Raw genomic sequence first — 20,910 nt, forward strand, 5'->3', positions numbered from 1 at the left:
CCTGATTAAAATCAAATGACCAAAATAAAAAGTGAACAAAGCGAAATTTTATTCTCTTTTGAGAATAAAAGTCTTAGAACTTTCTACACACAATTATACACAAGTAAAACTTATTTGTCCCAGATATTTTCAATGTACTCCATCAGGAAAGAGGATAAATCTTTTATTAAAATACCTCATTATTTATTTACAAACACAATAGGTACTTCCTTTTACATGAAATATTTCATACTTACCTGAAGACAACTGGGGATACAATTTCTTTAAAGTACTAAGTAAATTTTTACAGGGTTTTTTGGGAAACTGTTTCCAGTTCATGTTCTTCTTTTCATCAGATCTATTTAATAAACAGAAAACATAGTAAATGCAAACAGAAGTAAATTATTTTAATCTTAGGATGATGCAGTAGACAACCACTGGAGAGACCAGGATTTCAGCTTGGGCAAATGACTTAAACTCTCAGGGTCCAAGGCAACACTCTAAGGCCACAACAAGCTATAACTCAGTAAATGGTCTTGGACTAGAATCAGGTCTGTTATAGAGATCTGCTGTCAGATGGGACTGTTGAAAAAATCACCAACAGTCCCATCTGATAATAGACCTCTTCTATCAGTATATTAATGAAAACTAGCATAGTAAAAGGATTCCTGGAATTTCCAAAACTGAGAAAAAAATTTCAAAGAAGACTTGAAAACAAATGTGAAAATGAATCATCCACCTTCTAGTAAAGTCATGTATAGGATAGACCTTTAAAAAAAAAATAACAGTTAGCAAGGTGGCACAGTGAATAGAGCATCGGTCCTGAAGTCAGGAGGACCTGAGTTCAAATCTGGCCTCAGACCAAACACTTGATACTTACTAGCTGTGTGATCCTGGACAAGTCACTTAACGCCAATTGCCTTAAAAAAAAATTAAATAAAATAACACACGAAAAGTACATCTTAAGTCTTAAGATCAATCAATGGTGATCTGAAAGACTCATGATGAAAAATGCTATCCACATCCAGAAAAAGAACCATGGAGTCTGAATGCAGATGGAAGCATACTATTTGCTCTCCTTTTCTTTTATTGTTTTATTTCTTCTTTCTCGTGTTTCTTCCCATTAGTTCCAATTCTTCTATATATATCACGACTAATGTGAAAATATACTTAATATGAATGTATAAGTAGAGCCTATATCAGATTACATGCCATCTTAGGGAGGGGGGAGGACAGAAAGGGGAGAAAATTTAACGGAAGTGAATGTTGAAAACTAAAAAAAAAAAAAAGAAAAGAAAAAAAAGATCAGTGGTAATCTGCATATACTAAGGACTGATGCCCCAGAATAAGAACCCTCATAAAACATGCAGTTTGGGCAGGCCCTCTCTGTTTTGTTTTTCTTCCTTTGGCTATGTCGTTAGCAAGCAAGAGCAACATGACAAGTCTTCCAATGTTGACTTTCAACCCTTCCAGAAGGTATGTGAACTTAACCTGCTGTCACTCTAAACAGGGAAAAACAAACAACCTAGTTTTGCACATGTAAATCAAAAACACGTACACATAATTTCTTTACCTAAGAACAAGGCCTCCATAACATTCTGGTTCTTGTTCTTTTGTATCTTAAATAGGCTAATATTTTTTTTTTTGCTTTTGATCTGAATTTTATACTTAATCTTGATTCCCAGTTCTTTACTTCAACATGAAAAAGCCTTGGATGTAGAGTCAAAAGACTTGTATCAAAGTCTGGTTGCCAACGCTTACTAGATGTGTGAATGTAAAAAATGTCATCTCAGAGCCAGTTTTCTCATCTACAAAATAATTTTTCTTGCACTATCCACCTTACGAGGTCATTATAATTTAATTAACTCCAAGTAATGTTAAATGTGAGTTATAGTTAATAAATTTTTAGGTTGTATGAATATTTTATAACCTTACCTCCTCAAAATGAGCATAAAAGGACTGATAGGGTCACTCCAAAATTCATTTTCCAAATCTGTTATTTCTCAGGCCCGTTAAAAAGTCGGAAAGACTAGATGACCTTTTTTTTTCTTTTCTTTTCTTTTTTTTTTTTTTTTTACTACAGTAAGCTCCCTAGGTACTCAAAACTGTAATTTGGATTCATCAAAATATGTTTGAGATACTGATCTAAATCCAAAAATCCATCTTCTCAGCTCCAAATTCTTACAGCAAAGTTCTAAACACACCACCACCTCGTTTACCTATGCCCAAGTGAATTTAGCAATAAAGCATAAGGTGAACATATCACATAACTTGCCACATTTGAGGTCAACCCAATATTTAAAGGCAACAAAAAAATAATGAGGAAGCATTTATAAGAAAGCATTTGTAACTGGTATATTACAAAGACTACATTTTAGGTACTGATTCCAATGGGAAAAACATTAAAGAGATTGAAACGTACAAATAGTCCAAAGTAACAGTGGAAAATAAATTAAATTCTATTCTTTGAAACTTACAGGATAAAACATAAAATGGTTAAAATTAAAAGTGCTTCTCAATTGTGGGGGGAGGAGAAAAGGGGAGGTAGATGGGAGAGAATGACAATCTGAAAATAAAATTGAATTTAACAAGCTATACCCAACATTTATATAATGTATTCAATGTGATAACTGAATAGGAAAGAAAACAGTGACAGTTGGAAAATAGCAAGCAAAAAAAAAAATAATAAAAAAAGAAGGGGGTTAAAAAAAGAGATCTCACCAACCATAAACACAAATAAGCAGTTTTAAAATATGTAGTACTGTAAGATACCTGGTTTTTTATTGAAACTATTCAGGAATTCTTCAAAAGTAACTTCTATTTGCTATAAATGCTAAAACAGTATGTTTAATGAATGCAAGTTATTCAGCGCTTTTTACCAATTAACAAATCTCAATATATTCATAACTATAAGAGCTTAGTGGCCTCAAAACTAGTTGTTAACGGTAAATTCATTTCAAGACTGTATCTTAAAAACTACTAGTGATTGTTTTGTTCCTTCGTGAAAAACGTAATGTTTTGGTTCAACTATGTACACTCTCCCAACTAATTCTAATGCTTTGTTAAACTCAGATACACAGTTATAAAAATCCTTATCCATCTACCACAGAACTGCGGTGATGATAGAAATTCTGACTCAGCTTGAGAAAAGGAATTGAGCAAGTCTGTCAAAATACCACAAAGAAAACTGAAAATTTTAGATCTTTAAAAATTTCTTGGGGTAGCTAGGTGGTGCACTGGAAAGAGCACCGGCCTTCGATTCTGGAGGACCTGAGTTCAAATCTTGCCTCAGACAACATCACACTTACTAGCTGTGTGACTCTGGGCAAGTCACTTAACCCCATTGCCTAGCCAAAAAAAAAAAAATATCTAGACAAATGGCTTCAAGGCTCAGATGCTTTACAAACACATTTCCATACTGAAATTTTGATTAAAAAACAAAACAAAAAAACTCCTGAGATTTCTTGACCTCTATCCATTTTATGTGAAGAATCACTCACTTATACTACAATTCTTTCTTGGGTCAAATTGTAGGAAAAGGAAATAACTTGAGTTAACTAAAATTCTTAGATAGAATTGAGGTAATTCCAGACCTCCCATTTTATGCATGAATGATGATTTTAGTCCCACTACAATAATTTATATTTTAGTTCAAATGTGAACCTCTTTAAAAAACACTAATGAGAAAAGGAATTATGCAGCAAGGATGACTTACAACTATTATTTTCTCAAATCACTAAATTTAAAAATATAGACATTTCAAATGAAGCAACATCAGCTTGTTTCAAATATGTTATTGTACAAAGTCATTTGTAATGGTTCAGTAGAAACTTTTTTGCTTTGTTTTGTTTTGCTAGGCAATGGGGTTAAGTGATTTGCCCAGGGTCTCACAGCTAGTTAGTGTCAAATGTCTGAGGCCAAATTTGAACGCGGGTATTTCTGACTCCAGGGCTGGCACTCTATCTAGCTTCCTCCAGTTTAAATAGAAAGTGCATTCTACACTTTGGAACCATGCTTTGGTCATTCTCTCCTCGTTCGTTTTCTGTTAATCTCATGAGTACCTGAGACCAGGAAAATTAACAGCAGGATTCATCTGTCCGTTACACTACTGTCTGGATTTTACAAGTTAGAAAGGACCTTACAAAGCATAAAGCTGAATTCTTTTGCAGGTGAGAATACTGAAACCCAGCTCAAGTAAATTATAGATCCAACATAAGAGTAAAATGGTGACAGAGCTAGGGCTTGACAGAGCTGACTCCCAGGAACAGTGTTCAGAGACACTCTCTGCTTCCTGGATCTCTAATGTCTCATGCCGATAACATTTTATTACCTCTAAACAAAGAAGGAACACTTCTAAAAATGTAACACCTTCCAATTAAGGAAATAATGGCATAATTAACATGCAGATTAAAGTAGCACTCACGTGGCTTCTATTTATAAGAAAGTATGCCTAAATAGACCTTGGATTGAGCTCTGAAAAATCATCTACTCCACCTCTATTGAACCAATAAGAAGAAAAAACTTCAATCAAAAATTTCCAGGCATTGGTCATTACATTTCTTCCTTTTCAAAAATTATTTAAATGGGTTTTTATTTATTTTTTTATTTTTACATTACCTAACATTTTATCAGACACTCTTCAGAGTTTTAAGTAACACAGAAAAAAATGTTTAAAAGTAAACTTACAGGGAGCAGCTAGGGGGTGCAGTGGATAGAGCACCAGCCCTGAAGCCAGGAGGACCCGAGTTCAAATCCGCCCTCAGACCAAAATACTTGACACTTACTAGTTGGGTGACCCTGGGCAAGTCACTTAACCCCAATTACTCTAAAAAAAAAAGAAGTAAACTTACGTATAAACCATATTGGTATCCAAGTCAATGCAAACAACATCCTGTGGTGGATCATAGAGATCAAAGTATCTTGAGTCAACTCCAACTATAAATGGTAAGGGAGCGCTGAGCACTGCTGCCAAAGAGAGAGGACAAAGGGGAATATACGGGCACTGCCACTGAAACGGAAAGATCATCTGGAAAAAAAGAAAATGCAGTAAAAACAAATATGAAACTTAACAGCAGAAAATGGATACCCAGTACATAATTTATATTACTTCAATAAAATGGAGAGGGACAAATTAAAATTCCCTTTCATATTTACCTGAAAGTGATCATTTCATTCCAAAAAGCAACCTGACTAGAACTTCTCATGATAATAACGCAACTTACTATGGAACTGCATGATTAAAATAATTGCTATTATTACTACTATTAAATAGTTACTATTATTACCAGTACAATACAAATACCAAGTGCTTTTTTGAATATTTCTTCTCCAACTATTTTTGGTGTCCTATGCATCCTCATTTTTCAGGTGGAATAACTAAGCCAAATGATGGAGGCTCAATGAAAACTTCGGACTAATTTTATCAACCAGCTTATTCTCTTCTTAAGTACAATTATATAGCTGAAAATGCTCTATCAAAAGGTAAAAAAATTGACAGTTTTAACAACAATTTAATCAACTGAAAGTTTCAATAAAAATAACTACAAATAAAGCAACAACATTACCCTTTCTCAACAATAATTGAATTGCACAAATATTTATTAAGTGCCAATTATGTGTGTGCAAGGTTCTAAGATTGGTGCTAAGGAAAGACCCTGCCTTTATAATGGGAAGATAGTACAAATACACAAATAAATGTAGTACAAAGTAGGGAATGGTAAATGAGGAATAGGAAGGAGAAAACACTTTCGGGGTTGGAGGAAAGTAATCAGAGAAGACTTCAACAAAAAAACGGCACCTGAGATTAGCCTTAAAAGGAAGAAATTGACAAAGACAACAAAGTATGTCTCAGGCATAAGATAAGACTATGAAAACATACGGAAGAAAGAGTAAAATGTTGTGTCCAAGGAACATGAAGGTGGTGAATCAAGGCTGGAAAGGTAAGCTAGTGTTAGACTGTGACTGGCCTTAAAAGTCCCATCACAGAGTAGTATCCCAAAGACATAGATTTTCTTTTCACTTTTTTAAAAGTGAGGCAATTGGGGTTAAGTGACTTGCCCAGAGTCACACAGCTAGGAAGTATTGTGTGTCTGAGACCGGATTTGAATTCCCGTGCTCCTGACTCCAGAGCCAGTGCTCTATTTACTGCACCACCTAGTTGTCCCAAAGACATAGATTTTTGAGGCAAGATGATCAGACTTGCACTCTGGGATAATCATTTGGTACCTGTGCAAAGAACAGTTTGGAGGTGGCAGGATCTAGATGCAAAGAGACCAACTAGGAGTTGTTACAACTGTCTTCGCTTGAGTAAATACTGTTGAGAGTACCTTAAATGAAACCATGCAGTGTTAAGTGGAAAAAAGAGGAGGCAAGAGATGAAGGGGCAGAAACAATAATACTAAGTGACTGATGGGTGAGGAGGAGGAAATGTTCAAGGGTGATTCTGAGGTTCCAAACCTCAGTGAGTGCCTGGAAGAATGACAGCAACCTCAAGAGAAAAAATGGGAAGTTGGGAGGAAGACTGTAGTATAGTAAGTAAAGATTACTAGATTTGGTATGAGAAGACCTAGGGTCCAATCCCACCTCCTATTACCTACATGACCTGGGGCAAATTATTACTCTGGGCCTGTTTCTCCAGCTGTAAAATGAGGGGATGAAACTGAGGTCCCTTTCAGACTTAAATCTATGCTCTTATATAGAAATCAATTTGGCCATGTGAAAAGATGTAGAAGAGAATACTAATGATGAGTTTCATGGCTGCTGTCTTAAAGGACTTTATAAATAGCATTTTATTTTTTTCTTATTACATGTAAAGATAATTTTTAACATTCCTTTTTTTTAAATTGAGTTCCAAATTTTTTCCCTCCTTCCCCTCCCCAAAATAGTAAGCAATTTGATATAGGTTATATATGTGCAATGATATAAAACATTTCCATATTAGTCATGCTGTGAAATAAAAAACAGACCAAAAGGAAAAAAAACACACACACAAAAAAAGTGTCTCAATCTGCATTCAGACTCCATCAGTCCCTCCTTTCTCTGGATGTCAAGAGCATTTTCCATCATGAGTCCTTTGGAATTGTCTTGGATCATTGTATTGCTGAGAAGAACTAAGTTATTTATAATTGATCATCACACAATGTTGCTGTTACTGTGTACAATGTTTTCCTGGTTCCGCTCACTTCATTTTGCATCAGTTCATATAAGGTTTTCCAGGTTTTTCTGAAATTTTTCTGCTCATCATTTCTTTCTTATTTTTTTTTTTTGTTTAGGCAATGAGGTTAAGTGACTTGACCACAGTCACACAGCTAGTAAGTGTTATGTGTGTGGAGCCAAATTTGAACTCAGGTCCTCCTGAATCCAGGGCTGGTGCTCTATCCACTGCACCCCCCCCCATCATTTCTTATAGCATTATAGTATTCCACTGCATTTGTATACCACAACTTGTTCAGCCATTCCCCAATTGATGGGCATCCTCTCATTTTCCAGTTCTTTGCCACCACAAAAAAGAGTTCCTATAAATACTTTTGTACATATAGATCCTTTTCCCTTTTTTATGATCTCTTCGCTATACAGATCTAGGGAGTGGTATTGCTGGATTAAAGGGTATGCACAAAATGAGCTTATAATTTTGAGAGGGATGGTGACTGGAAGGTAGGGTTGTTAATGATGTCTCACCTAAAGGAGAGACAAAAACGTGCTATACAACCATATATCTCAAGGAGCCATTGACAAAAGAAATGCTCCATATGCAGCAAAATATTTATTATAGTAGCACTGACTGTGGCAGCAAAGAACTGGAAACAAGACAGATGCCCATCCAACAGGAGATAGCTAAACAAATTATGGTACATGAATGTAATGGATGGAATAATCTGTGCTGCATGAAAAAAATCAATATGAAATATTCAGATAAATATGAAAAGAATTATATAAGGTGATGAGAAGTTATGTGAAAGCCTCAAAAATACACACAAATATATAAAGACTCACGAAATAATAAAAACCTGAATGGTGCAAAATAATAAAGAACAAACTTGTCACCAAAGAAGAGATATGAGAAAACATCTCCCTCCACAGTTGTGAAATACTGCACAAAATGTCGGTTTTTTTGACATGTTTTTGCCGATTTATTTTTTCTTCTTTTGGGGGGGTATGTGTGTGTGCAAATTTTTTTGTTTACAAAGGATGGCTCCCTAGGAGAAAGGAGGGAGAGGATGTATAAAAACAAAAAGCATCAGTAAAAATACAGGTATTTTTTAAAGTACTGTGAAAAAATCCAAAGACAGAAGGATCACTTTCTGATTTAGGAAAGGAGAATGGAAGACCAAAAAGAAGTAGTGACATTTAAGCTGGAACTAGAAGAATTAACTAAAAGAAAATAGGGACTAAAAGAATGTAGAAAGATCTAATTTTCAAGGAATGCACAAGTCCTAGTAAAAGATGTCAAACACTAAAGAAATATCTTTAATGAATCAGTAAGAATAACTTTTTTTAAGGACTACCACAAATTGCTCCCCTCTACTTATCTGAATCTTACTTTTCCTTTATCATTTAGCTCAAGTTCTATTTCTTCCAAGAAACCTTTCCCAACTACTCAAACACAGTGATTTCTTCTTCCATTAAACCCTATACACCTACACTCCTAAAGGAGTCACTTATCATTTGCTGCCTTGACACGTGTGTTTATGTGTGAGAGGGTGTGTGTGTGTGTGTACCTCATCTCCCTAAGTTATAAACTCCTAAAAGGCAGAATTCTTGCTTTACGTTTTCTTTTTATTCTCCACAGTTCACAGATTTTAAGAGTTACAGAACCTTAGAGACACTGAGCATTTCATTTTACACATGAAACTTAAGAGAAATTACTTACTGAAGAGGGCATGGCTAATCAGACAGCTAAAGCATTTATTAAGTACTTACTATGGCGATTATGCTAAACCATATGTGGCAAAGATAAAACAAGAACTCAGCTAGCTTTGATAATAACTTCTGGATGCTTTCTACTGTACCATGATATCTCCCTGAAAGGTACTCGGTAATTACTGTCGTGATTTATGCTAAGTATCACTAAAATTTTGCATATAACCACTAACTAATTTCTAGTTAGAAGAAGAAACTACGTAATTAATTGTCTTGGTTAAATGAGTCTTCAATTTGGCCAATGTTAAGTAAATATATGGACTTGTTGCTCTCTAAATATCTCAAAAAATAGAAACAGTAACACTGAAAAATTGACCTCTTGTTCCTATCCCTACCCCCCACCCCAAACATGCCAAAATGTAAACCTTCTCTTTGCTTGGATTTCTACTCGCCCCAGGTTCAGCTTTAGTAAAATATAGTATGTCTTCACTGGAGTGAAAGTTTTTAAACCTAAAATGATGTTTGCTTTTGGATAAGTTACTATTAAAAGACAGTTACAATGCTATAATGTCTTAGAAGGGAGAATAAAATCCAACACTTACAGCAACAACAGCTTCTGCCACACCTGTCAACACAGCTGGTCTAAGAGAATGAAGCAAGATCTTACTTTCCAGTAAAACAAAAAGAAGCAATGTTGCACAATTTTCAGGACCCAGATTCATCAACAATGTGCTGAAGTCGGCTCCACTGGAAAAAAATCAAAAATAAAAAAGATTGATAATAATTAAATTAAGTAACACTTTAAAAAAACTTATTTTGAACACAAAACACATTTGGTACTTTGATTTCTTTTAGAATCCTGAGGTACAGCACTAATCTCCTGGAAATAACAATTTAATACAAAGGCTCTACCTTGATGCCAATGTATGACTCAGAATGCAAGTACATAAAGATAGCATTTAGGTATTTAAGCAAATTTTGTTCTTAATGATCACTGTTTAAAATTGTCTGCATGGCAGGCTGAATCAGGTATTTCTAACTAATGTTTATATCCATCACTCCCACTGTAAAAGGCCAAATTTGTATTCTTACTTCCTTATAATAATGTTATTAGTGATGAAAAATAAATTTGCTTGTGGCAGTAAGTGTAAGTGACAAAATTAAGAACAAGACTTAAAATTTAACTTTTTGCCCTCCAAAAGAAATGAGGGTTGGGGGGAAGAAAGAAAGTCTTCAAAAAACATTGTTATAATTGATAAGATTTTTAGAATTCATTTTACATTGAACATATTTTCTAGATCATCAGCATGAGTTGCAAGAATTAAAATACTTTTGACCTTAATGTCATAACCCAAGTTATACTGAAAACTGGTATAACAATATATATATTAAAAGCCAATTTGTAAATCCCCAATCTTGGGTGAATAAAGCTTTATGTCCCATTTTGAGCCCCTAATTACATGATTTTTATTGTGTATGTTTATTTCTAAGTAAAAAAATACTGTTCATCACTTGTTCCGAAACAGGAGTCAGTGAGGGAAGGGGCAGATTTTAGGAATGACTCATAATCCATACATGTTTTTATACAACATATATTCTGACTAAAGCAATGAGACAGGTATCTGTAAGCCACATTAAAAATCAGTCATATTACTTGTCATAGCACATACATGGGCAAATTTCATATTATGAAGCAGGTTTATCAGAACAGCCATGGAAAAAAATCACTAGCTTTTGTTCTTATGCTTATGATTCAGTTCAGATGACAATCATGTGGCATAAAATGAAATGCTATCCTAGAAAGACTGGCAATTTAATTCCTTTTGATGGTTTTATAGAGAAGTACTTAACTTACTTAACCTAGTCCTTAAAACATTAAGATTTTGCCTTCTGATTAGTGATACATAATTTTAAATATCATTAATTACCTTAGTGGTAAAGGTGTAAAAACCGGCTGGGACAATATTAATGCATCATGGACTGATAGCTGTGAAAAAGCAAGACAATATCTGAATTGGCAAAGCCAACCTTATAAACTAAATATTTACATTTAAGTTAAACAGTTTGCCAATATAACAGGCAGGAAGGTGGAGTCAAGATCAAGCATCTATCATAGGAAGACCAGTAAGCCATATTTACTGAGTTTATTAAAATGACTGATCAAGCTACTGAAGATTAAATGAAGAATGAGGTTTGTTCTGTCCTGAAGGAAAACTAATAGAAGAGGTAAAAGGTTCTAATGAAGTGGAAGGTGTTAACTAGGGACAAAGAGTTCCCAAAGTGAGGTGACAAGAACTACTAGCAAGAAATAAAGGATTGAGGATTTTGCACCTACAAAATATGTAAAGAAGGATTAATTTTGCAGTGATATGTTTGCAAAGACCTATTTGTCTTTGAACAATGGCCAAGGAATTATTATCTCTGCTCAAAATTAAGCTCCATGTAAAACAGAAGGGAAAGGGGCTCAAAGAACATTTCTCAACTCTCCAGATTATTAGGGAGAATGAAGCATTTCTTCAAACAAACAAAATCGACAACACTTCAATATGAAAACAAGTAAAGAAATCTGAAGCAGCTTAGGAGAATCTTGATATGAGGAAGTCAGGGGAAAAAAAAAGTTAACATGGGAAGTCTTTCCTGATACACCAGGCAGCTAGTGCCACCCCCAGCCATACCTTTGCTTTCTTTCTGTATATATTATGCATCTGTTTATATACGTGTCTGCTTGCATATTATCTCCCATTAGAATGTTTCTCCTTGAAGGCAAGAATTGTCTAACACTTCTATCTCCAGCCCTTAGCACAGTGTCAGATACACAGTAAACCTTCAAAACAATAAAAATTTGCCAAATAGTGTAAAACAACAGCAACAAGGAAAAGAAAGTTAAGGAAAGAAACCCTAACAGGAAAACCCTCTAAGAAAATTGAAAGATCTAAAGACACATGTAGGCAAAAAAGTCCAACATAAGAACAAATACTGTAGAAGAAAACATAGTAGAACTCTCTAAATCAAAAAAGAAAACTGAAACAATTAACTATACCTGAAGAGGAGAGAATAAAATCTGGCCTCAGACACATAACACTTACTAGCTGTGTGACCCCGGGCAAGTCACTTAACCCCACTGCCTAGCCCAAAAAAAAAAAAAAAAAAAGAGAGAGAGAGAGAGAAAGGGAAAGGACGCACTTCGCAGAAGTTCCAGAGTGTTTTAGAATCACAATGAGGTATAAAGTAATAGAGGACATCCACAAAACGGGAAATAAGGTTAAGAAAATTCAAGGCAATGACCATAAGAAACAAGTAGGAAACGTGGTTGGAAAATCTCAGTGGAGCAGTAATCTCTGTGAGGAATAAAGGCAATCAGGAAGATAGTTAAAAAAAACTGAGAGGTGGGGGAAAAAAGCAAAATAAAAAGACATTCAACTGAACAAATACTTACTAAGCACCTATTATGTGAAAAGCACTGCATACAGTGCTGAGAATACAAAGATAAAAATCAAAGTCCCTGCCCTTATGGACTATTAGAAGAATATAACATGTATAAAAATACAGTAAAAGGAAAACTAAAGAACCAAATACAAAAATGAAATAATCCTGGCTATCAAGAACCTTCCATTTTATTGATGAATAAACACTGATAGATTAGATAGACAGATAACATTATAATATAGAATACAGAAAGTACATAAATATGTACATGCTGAATAAAAACAAGAAAAATATGAAGGTGGTTCAGTAGGAACGGCATGAGCAGCTGGGAAATCAGGAAGGCTTTGTCTAGAAAGTAGCACACAAAATGACATTTCTAGAAAATGTAATACCTACAAACAAAAGCAAGACAGCTAGCCCAACAAGCCCAAAAGATAAGCTGAGAATTATTGGTCTCCCAAAAGACCATGAAAGGAAAAAACTCACTGAATCCATAAGGTGTCAAAGGGAAATACTCAATTTAACTTAACCAAAAATTACAGTTACCAAGTTACAGGTCTTCATAATCAAAAGGACAAAGGACAAAATTTTTAAGCAGCCAGCAAGAAGTATTTTTTCAAATAAACAAGGACAAATCTGATTAATGCAAGAGTACTTTATCAGGATAAAAAATGAAAGATGCTAGAATGAAATAGGCCAAAAATAAAGGAAAAGCTCAAGATTATCAATGATCCTGCCTTCAAGCAAGATTAAGCTACAATCCTGAATTACTTCCATCATCAAGATCAACACTGGTAGCCATAACAACAACTAAGGTGGCTAAGGACCTTCCCCAACCCCTACAGCACAGTTCCTACTAGTTGTTACACACCCAACTGACCCCACCCTCATCAACCACACCTCTAGAGAGGTAACATGGAGCCCCATTCTACTCTTTACCTTTGGACTATTTACCTCTTTAACAACAGTCACTAGGCAGGGACCATCTGCCCTGCCAACACTTTCTAAGAGGAAGAAAACAAACAGCATTTATTAAGCACTTACTATGTTCCAGTCACTGTGTTGTCATGGGCTTTGCCATTTGCTCTGATGACTTGCCTGCCACGTCCTTAATAAGGCCTAGTCTTTACATCTGCCATAAAGCTCACCCCCTACTTCATGTACTGTCTCCCTCAATTAGAATGTGAACTCCTTAAATGCAGGTGCTGGCTGACTCCCTTTTCTTCTAAACCCAGGGTTTAGCACATAGTAAGCACTTAATAAATGCTTTTCGATTCTTTTCCATTCCATCTGTTTCTGAGAGCTAGAGGAAATCACATAATCATGTTCCCTAAATCTATATATAAATGTATATTATCTAGTCTCAAATAGGCTCTTACTCTATGTAGCAAGCAATTCTACTTCTTCCTAACATTAACATTCTCCACAAAAATTGTTCAAAGTCTTCTCTTTTCTTCTATCCTCAAAATATCCCATAAGACTCCCAATCTCTCAGTTGATGACCTCACCTCAATCACCAGCAAACAATACTGTGATCACTTTCTTTCTTCTTATCTCATCCCTGACACCATCCCCCAACTATTTCCTCCTCTACTCTAGTCTACAAAGAAGAGGTGGTACTTCTTATTCATTGTCGAGATCAAGCACTCTACACTTGCTTCTGGATCTCACATGCTTCCCATCTTCTCAACCACACTACCTGCTCCTAACCATCCCCACCTGCTCTCTAACTTTGAAACTCACTATATGAATTACTTCTCTGCTGCCCACAAACATGTCCCCCATCCTTAAAAAACCCTCATGAAATTCTACCATCCTTGTTAACTATCATAGTATATCTTTCCTCCCTTTCTTAGATAGCCTATATGACAAAGTCATCTACAATTGGTACCTTAATTTTCTGATCAACAATTTAACCTAAAAAAAAAAAAAAGTTCCCTAAACAAATGAAATCAGAGAAAAAGTCTCCTGTTCCACAGGATTCATATATATGAAAAATTATGGGCTGGAATTAAAACTATTTAGGCTTCATATGACCCCTGAAAAGCCTAAATCCAAATCATAATTTCATAATGGCAAACCAATAACATTGGGAAAGACAAGGAAACTACATGTGATTGAAGGTACTTAAGATAATTAAACAATTTCAATAGTAAATACAGATGCAGTGAATAGCAAAGTAGTCAAGTCTTAAAAGACTGGAACAAAACTAACAAAAAAAGATCTAAATAGTAAGATGCTAATTAAAGTTGACCTTAACAGTATGCACTCAGAGTTTGACAAATGCAACAAAGATAAACAAGATAGAAATTACAGACTTTAAGGTAATAGAAGGCATCTTCAGAATGTAAATCAGAAAATGTTCACATGCAAGGGTCCATGGAATTTGTATAAAAATGGATCACATGTTAAGGAACAAAGAATTCAAATTAATACAGTAAGGCAGAAATCATTAAATATTGCCTTTACCAATTATAATGCAGTAAAAATCACAATTAAAAACAACAACAATAATAGGTTTAAAAAGACATTAAAACTGCTGTCCTAAGTAGTGAAGGTAAGAGAAAAGTGATAGTAACAAACAAGTATACTGAAGAAAATTATAATGAAGGTAGACAGTATAGTTTTTAGGAAAAAAAATGTATGTACCTGAAGGCCTATCAGTAAAACAGAATAAAAGACTGACAAAGCAAGCAATTTTAAAAAAAACCTTGAAATTCCCTTTACATTATATTCATATATTATATCCATATATTATAATTATACCTTAAGAAAAAATTTTTTTTTAAAAAGAGGCTTCAAAGAACCTTAGAAAGATTCATATGAACTGAGTGATGAAGAAGGAAATGGACAGAATCATATATTTATATAGTAACAACAACTCTGTAAAGACAAACAACTTTAAAAGACTTAAATTTAGATAAGCACAATGACCAATCACAACCCACTAGTGAAGAATGTTGCCAATTTCCAGACCAAGCAAGAGATTACAGATTCAAGATGTAGAATGAGACATTTGTTTTTTGGAATGTGGGAATTCCTTTTATTTGACTAGGCATATTTGGTACAAGGGTTTTCTTTTTTTGTTTGTAATAGTAGGGGGAAATATAAGAGAGAAAATACATGCTTGTCAATTTTTAAAAAATAATTAAAATTTAAAAACAGAAAATCAATGAAAACGACAGAACAAGCACAAAGGAGATCATGGAAATTCAAGGAAACAAACTGAAATGTAAAGTTATTAATAAAATGAATTGTTTAAAAGACTTACAAACTTGAAAAAAATTTAGCAAAATTGATTTTTAAGAATAGAAAAATATATTAACTAAATGAACAACAAATGCAGAAAGAAAAAGAAAACTATCAAAAATTACTACTAAATTATATGGCCACCAAATTAAAAACCTAAATATGCACATTTCAAAAAAATCTATGCAATATCATCATAAACTTAACAAATTAGGAAAGACAGTAAAAAAAATTGCAAAAATTCAGTACTGGAGGAACTGCAGATAAATAAGCATTCTAATTCAATACTAGTAGAGCTACGATTTGGTACAACCATTTAGATCTACAACTAGAAAATGACTGTAAAAGGATATACTTTATTTAAATTAGAAGAATTAGTAAAAGAGAGGTTAGGGAGAGAAATAGAGTATCATTGTACATTAAGAAGATATACTCAAAGATGATAAAACATGGTAATTGTCAACATTAGAGGAGTTGTGGAATGATGAGTACACACTAACATATTGTCGGTGGATCTATGAAGTGGTGCAAGCATTTTGGAAAGTAATTTGAAATTATGCTAGCAGTATGACTAAAATGTCCATGACATTTGAACCACAGACTCCACTACTGAGCTTATACCCCTAAAGCAGCCATTGAAAAATGTCTTCACATGCCAAAATATTTATAGCAAAGTAGATGTCCATCAATTGGGGAATGGCCAAATAAACTGTGGTACAGGAATGTAATAGCATTCTATGCTGTAAGAAATGAGAAATGTGTTAAGTGCAGAAAGATTTGCAAAGACCTATACTGAAAGATGCAGAGTAAAGCAAAGAGTCAAGAAAACAATATACACAATAACTAAGGCAATGTAAATAAAAAGAACCATACAACAAAAAAATCAAAAGTGAACAAAATTATAAAGATGAAGCAGTTCTTAATAAAGACATATAAGATGACACTCCTAACCTAATAGTTTGTGAATGTGGGATGTCCACAGATGCGATACACTGCACATGTTTTCAGAATTTTTCAGTGTTATCAATCAGTTGTGTTGATGTTTTCTGTACTTTTAAAAATATATGGCAGAATATTTGGAATAACTGTGATGATGTAAGAAACAGAAGATATCAATAAAAATTTATTTTAAAAAAGAAGACATATTTATATATGGCAAAATCTAAGAACCTAAAGAGGAAAGCATGGTGGAAAGTGTTTTGAAAGAATAAATGGAGGCACAAACATTAAAAATATTTTTCATTATAATATAGTAGAGACCATATGGAAAGAAAGAGGAAACACGCTAAGAAGTTGAAAAAACATCACAAGAATGACAGAGGGACAGCAGGGAATGAGAGATGTAAAGTATCTGTTGAAGTTCTGTCTCTATTTAAAGCACAGCAGCCAACAATTTCTTGAGTAGCTTTAATGATTCTCTCATCTTTCAACTCATGGAGAAAGCAATGAGGGGATATATGTTGTGGACCTAATTCTCAGCAATGAGTAAGCAACTATTCTATCACAGAATTTATGAGAAAGAAAAGGAAAGCTAAACATAATCTGATACATATTCTAAATCTGGGGAGAGAAGACTTCAAAAAGGTTCAAAGCAAGGACAGGTAATACCTTAAAGCACTATATAAATGTCACCTAATTTCTGCTTTTGTTTTATACATTAAACCTTATCTTGTAACAAAGAAAAACAACTGAAATTCTTCAAAGACATGGGGGCAGCTAGGTGGCCCAATAGATTGAGCACTAGCCCTGGAATCAGGAAGACCTGAGTTCAAATCTAACCTAAAACACTTACTAGCTGTGTGACCCTGGGCAAGTTTCTTAATCCCAATGGCCTCAAAAAAAAAAAAAAAAAAAAGAGAGACTTGTGAAACCTAGTTAACAGTGAATAAACAGAAAAACATGGCATAAGTAATATAATACAGTGTTTGGGTTACACTTACTAGCTGTGTGACCCTGGACAAGTCACTTAATCCCGACCACCTTACCAAAAAGCAAAAAAAAAAAAAAAAAAAAAAGTTTGGGGTGCTAAAGATGAAATGAAACTAAGAGAGAGGTAACTGACTAAGCAGAATGACACACTTTTGGACTTGGCAAACTTGTTTTTGCTCTGACTACACACATTTGTTATATTCCCCTTCCTCACATTCCCCCCACCCCCACCTCCCAGAGGTAGAAGAAAGAAAAATAAATGCTTAACAATTGAAAGAACAAAATCTAATTACCAAAAAACATCAAAGCAGAACATTTAACAATTTATGATAAAAATTCATTTCTCGTATGCTACTCTAAACAGACAAAATAGACAAAATAGGTGTGGGCTAGATAATATTGTAATTAAGTACATTTGGAGCTAAAGAATAAACATTCAATTGCAAAATAATTTCTACTATAAAGCTCCAGGAATCTCTGATTGGCTCAGTGATGTTTAATATTTTTATCAATGACTTAGACTAAATATATATTGAATCCGAAGATGACACAAATTCAGGCAGGATAGTTTACATAATGGATATCAGAGTCAGAATCTCAAAAGATTAGAATATTGATCCAATTCTAAAAAAAAAAAAAAGAAAAAAAAAAAGACACTTAACAGTGAAGATGTGACAGCCAAAAACTAATGTGATGTTAGACTACATTAAGAGAGGAATATTACCCAGGACTTAAAGAAAGTGTTACGCTTATTAATATTCTACCCTGGTCAGACCACTTCTCCCATACTGAGTATAGTTCTGGGCACCATATTTTAGTAAGAACACTGATTATGCACATCCAGAGGAGCATGACCAAGACAGTGCAATGCCATATAATCATGTCATAAAAGACTCAGTTAAAAACAACTGGGGCTATTCAACCTGGCTAAAAGAAGAGCCTTCACATATCTGAAGGGCTGTCACATGAAGGGGATTAACTTATTCTGTTTGCTCCCAAATGGCAATACCAGAAGAAAAAGATGGAAGATGCTACAAGGTAAATTTAGGCCTGACAGATGGAAAATCATCCTAACAATTAGAGTTAGGCAAAAGTAGAATGGAATGACTCTAGAATCTGTGGGTATCCCCTCCCTGGAGATCTTTAAGTGAAGACTGGATAAGGCACTCTTGTTTAGATACCATTTGGAAGAAACTTCCTTGGATATCCCTTCCAGGTCAGATTCTGTGCCACTATAATTCAGTGTTATAGAAACAGTTTTGACATCAAGTATACACAGTCTTGTAGCATCTCAAATTTAATCAATAGGATTGAGTACAAAACATATAAATCCTTGAAGAACTATGGGATTACTGACAGACTGATTCTCACTATCATACCATGTACAATCTTTATAATGAAACTCAACAAGTTATTTTTTTCTTTTTAATAGCTTCTTTCTATATTAGACAGAATAACAAAAGAGAAAGAGATTTGATATGCTTCATAAAACCCAAAGGGATTTATTTTTAAAATATAGTCCATATATTCCAAATGTAATATTCAATAGAGCCTCTAATAATAAAGAACCTAAATATCCAAAATAACACAATAATATGATACCTATGTCAGAAGAAATAGGAAATCTTTCTGTTTAGCTACATTCAAATCAGAACATAAGTGCAATGAGATCATGTACATACATACACATGTACACACACACACACACACACACGTACACACGTACACGCGCACACGACAGAGCCAAACTGAAAAACTAAGTTTAAAATTGTGGGTTTTTTAAACTGATTCTAGGTAGTATCTACCCCTAATTTACAATTACAAAGTACAGAAAAAATATGTAAAAGAAAAATGAAAAAGCAGATGATACAGACAAAGCATTATGATGCTTTGGATGCAAGACTACATATCATTTGTTCAGTAAACTCTTGAATTTCCCAAAGAAATAACTTGAATAAAGAAAATAAAGTTAACAACAGAAAGCTGTATTTCACACCAACATCTCCCACCCATGCAATACACCCTTTTTTATTACCTGAACAAGAATTCTTGGTCTTTGTGGTGATGGGAAAGGGATATTTTGCATGAAATGTGAGATGTGCCTGAAAAGAAATTCAAAACATAAGACTTCCCCCTCATATTTAGTTAATTTAACAAATTCTATCTGAACACAGTAAATAGTAGCTTTCATTTATATTTCTAAGTTTCATAGCTTTCAGTGGGCACAGGGTTAATATTTGTTTCTTTCAATAAATATTCATGAACAATCATGTAGTAAAATACACTTAAAGATAATTATGCAAAAACTGAAGATTTCATTATAGAAAAGTAACCTTCCATCCCACCTAGCAACTCCCCCTTCCCTCAAATTTCAAAAGGTCCTGAATATAAATAAACAAATTTGAACCTATTCAAATCGATGAAACACTTGAAAATAGCATTACTGTTAAAAGAAGATTTTGTAAAGGTCAATGAAAAATTATGGAACCAAAGAACTAGGATATTTTTTGGAACCTCAAGTTATTTTATGCTTTTATTCTAGCAATCTAGTCAATCTCTCCATAAAAAGATGGATGACATGAATACAATGCTTTTAAGAGCTAGATTCATGGCTTCTACAGTGTTAACCACAGAGGATGGTGGCCTAAGAGCATCTAATTCAGTGTGATTTAGTGATAAGTTCCCTTCAAGTAAGAAGACCTGGATTCTAGTCCTGGTTTTACTACTATAATCTTGCACAAGCCACTTAACTTCTGTCTCAATTTCTCTACTTAAAAAACAAGAATACTAACTATTTTTTGGATAAAACGTTTTATTTCTCACATCATAGCTATGAAATTATCACAGGAAAAAAGAAACTACAAAAATCCACTGAATCAAGGTTATCACTAGCATTACTGTTAATCATCAAGTTTTACTCTACATATTGATTTTGTTACTCCAAATACAAATTCATCATTTTTCAGAAACATGGCTAATTATTTACTTGTAAACTCTCTAAATGGCAAGTACCACATTTTATTCCAAAGATTTTATTATTGCTGTAGTACTTTTTTCCATTTAAATATTATCAGGAGACTAAATATATACTTTTTCTTTAAAACAGAGCACAAAGACTATTTTGGTCCCATACTAAAACTCTTGGAGAGGCTAAGGTAATTCTGTCAAGCAACCCAGATGTGTGAAAATTTACTTCTTTAGTGATAGAAAAACTAAATTTTGTAGCAAAGGAAACAGTACAGTACAAATATTCACTTACATTAAACATATCAGAATTTAATAAGAAAATGAGGACATAAAAGTATATTTCCTGATATTATTAGTAATATTACCTAACAAAGGATTAATTTTTTTAAGTAATGATTTTATTGCAAATTAATAAATTATCAAATTAATACCATGTCAATGCACTACTAAAGCTGATATCATACACCTGTATCAATTTCAGGGTAGCAGAGCTGACTCTAC

The 20,910-nt window shown here is 33.9% G+C and overlaps 1 protein-coding gene across 4 annotated transcripts in view; it reads right to left on the reverse strand.

The window, feature by feature from the left end:
* The window catches only part of DENND4C (DENN domain containing 4C), a 117,058-nt gene that overhangs the window by 57,769 nt on the left and 38,379 nt on the right, over positions 1-20,910 (reverse strand). For all 4 annotated transcript variants that reach the window (XM_027874586.1, XM_027874584.1, XM_027874585.1 and 1 more), the window contains 5 exons: positions 19,478-19,544; positions 10,767-10,825; positions 9,441-9,585; positions 4,830-5,005; positions 237-337 (listed from right to left, as the gene is read on the reverse strand). In XM_027874586.1, the coding sequence (XP_027730387.1) occupies positions 237-337; positions 4,830-5,005; positions 9,441-9,585; positions 10,767-10,825; positions 19,478-19,544 (548 nt within the window). The remainder of the gene's footprint in view (positions 1-236; positions 338-4,829; positions 5,006-9,440; positions 9,586-10,766; positions 10,826-19,477; positions 19,545-20,910) is intronic.

This window comes from Vombatus ursinus, unplaced genomic scaffold (assembly GCF_900497805.2).
Source record: "Vombatus ursinus unplaced genomic scaffold, bare-nosed wombat genome assembly UNPS02014807.1, whole genome shotgun sequence".
In the NCBI taxonomy this organism is placed as follows: Eukaryota; Metazoa; Chordata; class Mammalia; order Diprotodontia; family Vombatidae; genus Vombatus; species Vombatus ursinus.